The sequence below is a fragment of the Olea europaea genome, unplaced genomic scaffold (assembly GCF_002742605.1).
Source record: "Olea europaea var. sylvestris unplaced genomic scaffold, O_europaea_v1 scaffold2925, whole genome shotgun sequence".
NCBI classification, from domain to species: Eukaryota; Viridiplantae; Streptophyta; class Magnoliopsida; order Lamiales; family Oleaceae; genus Olea; species Olea europaea.
In genome coordinates this window covers 30,561-33,808 of record NW_019247836.1, presented here as the reverse complement: position 1 = coordinate 33,808, position 3,248 = coordinate 30,561, and the positions used below count along the sequence as shown (strand labels likewise).

Genomic DNA, 3,248 nt, shown 5'->3' with positions numbered 1-3,248 from the left:
TACCTGTTCAACGACATCCTGTGTGAGTTTTCCAAGCAATGCATGCATGGTTCGAGGACTCAACTCTGTCATTAGTTCATAACAACTGTGACTGCTCTAACTCTGTCCCTCTATTCGTGGAGAGTTTTGCTGCTCCTCATATCGCTCGATCACAAACTGGACTCCTTCCTGACTTACTGCTTCCTTATCAGATTTGTGAGACATATTGTTTCACTTTTTGTATCCTCAAAACGAAACACCAAGGTCCCACGGGGCGTGCCATATTGTTTCGCGCGTGTAGTCGCTAACAATTAAAAAAGGGGTCAGACGATTGCGTGAGGAACAGACCTCTTGAGACAAAGTCCCAAAAATGGGTGTTTTATTGGCGATGATTTACAATTGAAAATAAATAGAATTCCTCCAAGGGGCGCAAGCACACGAGTATTAAAAGAAGTGTTTAAATTTAAGTTAAGAAATTAAAATTACATATTCTCTCTTTGAGAGTGTTTGATTCTGATCCTCTATTCTATGTCTTCTCTTCCTTTTTATATTCCCTTGATGACTTCCTCGTGATAAACCGCTTGAAAACTACTTGATTGTTTTATAACTACCTACTTTTTTTATGGTGGCTAACTTGTCGTAGAACTACCGTCTTTAACTGCTGTCATTACTCTTTGTCGTTCAACCGCCTTCAACTAGGCTCTTTGAATCGTGGAATGTGATAAGATTACTCAATAACTGCTATTCTGGACAACCATAATATTTTATGTTTGTTAAGATCCTGGGCGATTCGAAAGTTTGGGCAAGAACGGGGTCATTGCTATGGGCGACCGTAAGACACTTTATTCGCTCAGATTCTGGGTGTCTTGCAAGCTTGGGCAATGACGTTACTTTGTTCGTGAGGTTCCACTGCATTTATCAATAATCTTGTTTGGACCTTTATCCTGGACCCTCCAATTGAATTTCACTCTTTGAGTTATTTGATTTGGACTGCACATTTAGGATGTCAACATTAGTAACTTTGAATAGATTATAGCATAGAAGTCTTGTTTCTTGAACGAAAACAAAATTCCAGTAAAGTGGAGCTCTTTGATTCCAAATTATTGAGCTTAAAAGTTAAAACCCACAAAAAAATATTACTTTATTGATATAAAATCAATTACACAATTTGGACAATTCTCTCTCTAATTTCATATTCTTACACATATATACTGCCACTCCTCTGCTCACGCTCATACTCGAACAAACAACACACAAATATATAGATGCATTGGACGGGGGGTTGAATCTTCTGGTATGGCGGTGGTTCCTTCTCTAGATTTCGGTGGTCCTCTCCTTCTAGCCAACTCTAGATTTTTCTACAAATGGCGGTAAAATTCAGAGCATCCAGACGCATAGGGTTAACGTAGTGGTGAGAAGAGAAGCAATTTGCAAAAACCGTAGCGGTGAGAGGGGAGTAAGTTTTATTCTTTTTTTTTTTTAATATAAAAAAAACAACCAGAAATTTTTGGCCCAAATGTTTCTCCGCCTCTGCAAGGGATACTCCACACGGGATAAATTCCTACATTACAAATATCAAACTCGTTTTTCAAGTCCTTGTGCAAACTAAGTTGATATTTTGAGAAGTAATTTTGTAAAAATTGATTTTTTAATACGTAGTTAAACATTATGAATAATAAGTTATAAAAAATTGTGAACACTGTTAAAAGTCGTTTTATATTTCCTTTATATTATATTAGTTTACACGGCCTTTAGTGCTAAATATTAATTTTCTTTGGTTGACTTAGTCATACTAGAATCAGTTGCATGTTGGATGGATTATTTACCAAGTCCTTGGTTAGTTAGCATGTTGAACACTTCTTTAGGACTTAATGGGTTCATGTTCCTACTTTTATGTTTGTACCGTTGGTGGAAGCTCTATATGATGGGCTCAGTGATTATAAATCAAGTGTGTGGCAGAAGATAAATAAATGAATGCTAAGCTCCTTTAAAATCTCACTCCCTTATTTGGTTCCTTTTTGCTCTCTGCCATTTACTAACACTGGTTTCAGAGCTGGGTGAAGAAAGGTGAGAATCCAGAAAAATGGAATGTTGACAGTGGGAAGAGAATTAGTGAAATAGAAAGAGTGGTAAGATAAGAAATAGTGCAGCAAAAGAATTTTTTAAGACAAGATTGGTAAGCAATTGTCTTATTTATTTATTTTTTTTGGCTTTGCTTTTGCACCTACAAAACAGTGGCATAAAAGAGTGGAGCAAAAGCAGTTTTATTTTTTTGGAGATAAGATTGGTGAAGCAGTAGCCTTATTTTATTTTGCTTTTCTATTGCAGTAGTAAAACGATGGCAGTTGACACCTTCATTCAACCAGCTATTCCCGCTTTGATGATCACTATGATCATTGAGCATGTTAATGGAGAATTTTCTTAGATCGAAGGAGTACTGGAAAGTTGTCTCCGAAGGGATTAAGAAACCACTAGCTAGCATAATAATGAAGGATGCATAGAGAACGGAGTTAGAAGGGAAGTGGCTAAAAGATCTCAAAGCAAAGAATTATCTTTCCCAAGCAATTGATTGCTCAATCTCAAACCGTTCTAAACATATTTGGGATTCCATGAAGAAGAAGTACTATTACGTATATCCTGCCATTCTACCAGAATTATCTCCCAAAATCATCTCCATATTAGGTGTAACCGAGATTTCCTCCATTGTAATTGTGAAATGCCTTATTTAGATTATATTATTTCTGTACATATATGCATTGTATCCACAATTACCAAATTAATAAAAAGTTTAAACTCATTTAGCACTTTAACATGGTATCAGAGCACACGTTTAGCAATCTTACCTCCCATGGCTGCTCAACCCACTCTTGACATCACCAAAGCAATTACAGATGCCTCCTCTCCATATTTTCTTCACTCCTCCGATCAACCCAGTAATGTGCTTGTTGATACACCATTGAATGGTGATAATTACTCCGCTTGGTGCCGAGCAGTTACTCGGGCTCACAATGCTAAGAATAAGCTGGGGTTCGTTAACGGAACCCTCTCCAAACCCACCGATCGCACTGCTTCAGCTCTCTGGGATCGATGTTGCAACATGATCATGTCATGGCTCCTCCACTCCATAGAAAAGACCCTTGCCAGTAGCCTTGTTTATTGTGCCACCCCGTTTGATCTATGGGCGGAGGGTGCTGCTAGATGTACAGAACGTTTCTTTACAGAGTCTACACAGAATGACGTGGCAGTTGAGGATTATTAAAAAAAAAAAA

The 3,248-nt window shown here is 37.7% G+C and overlaps 1 protein-coding gene across 1 annotated transcript; it reads left to right on the top strand.

Annotated features, from left to right (window-relative positions):
* The first annotated feature begins 1,215 nt into the window (after positions 1-1,215).
* Positions 1,216-3,248, top strand: LOC111384475. The gene is made up of 2 exons (XM_023008752.1): positions 1,216-2,155; positions 2,308-3,248. The coding sequence occupies exon 2, from the start codon at positions 2,696-2,698 to the stop codon at positions 3,236-3,238; it is 543 nt and encodes a 180-aa protein (XP_022864520.1). The 5' UTR covers positions 1,216-2,155; positions 2,308-2,695; the 3' UTR covers positions 3,239-3,248.

Bases quoted from the DNA above. Each gene is read 5' to 3' on its own strand.
- LOC111384475 (XM_023008752.1), top strand. From the start codon at position 2,696: ATGCCTTATTTAGATTATATTATTTCTGTACATATATGCATTGTATCC.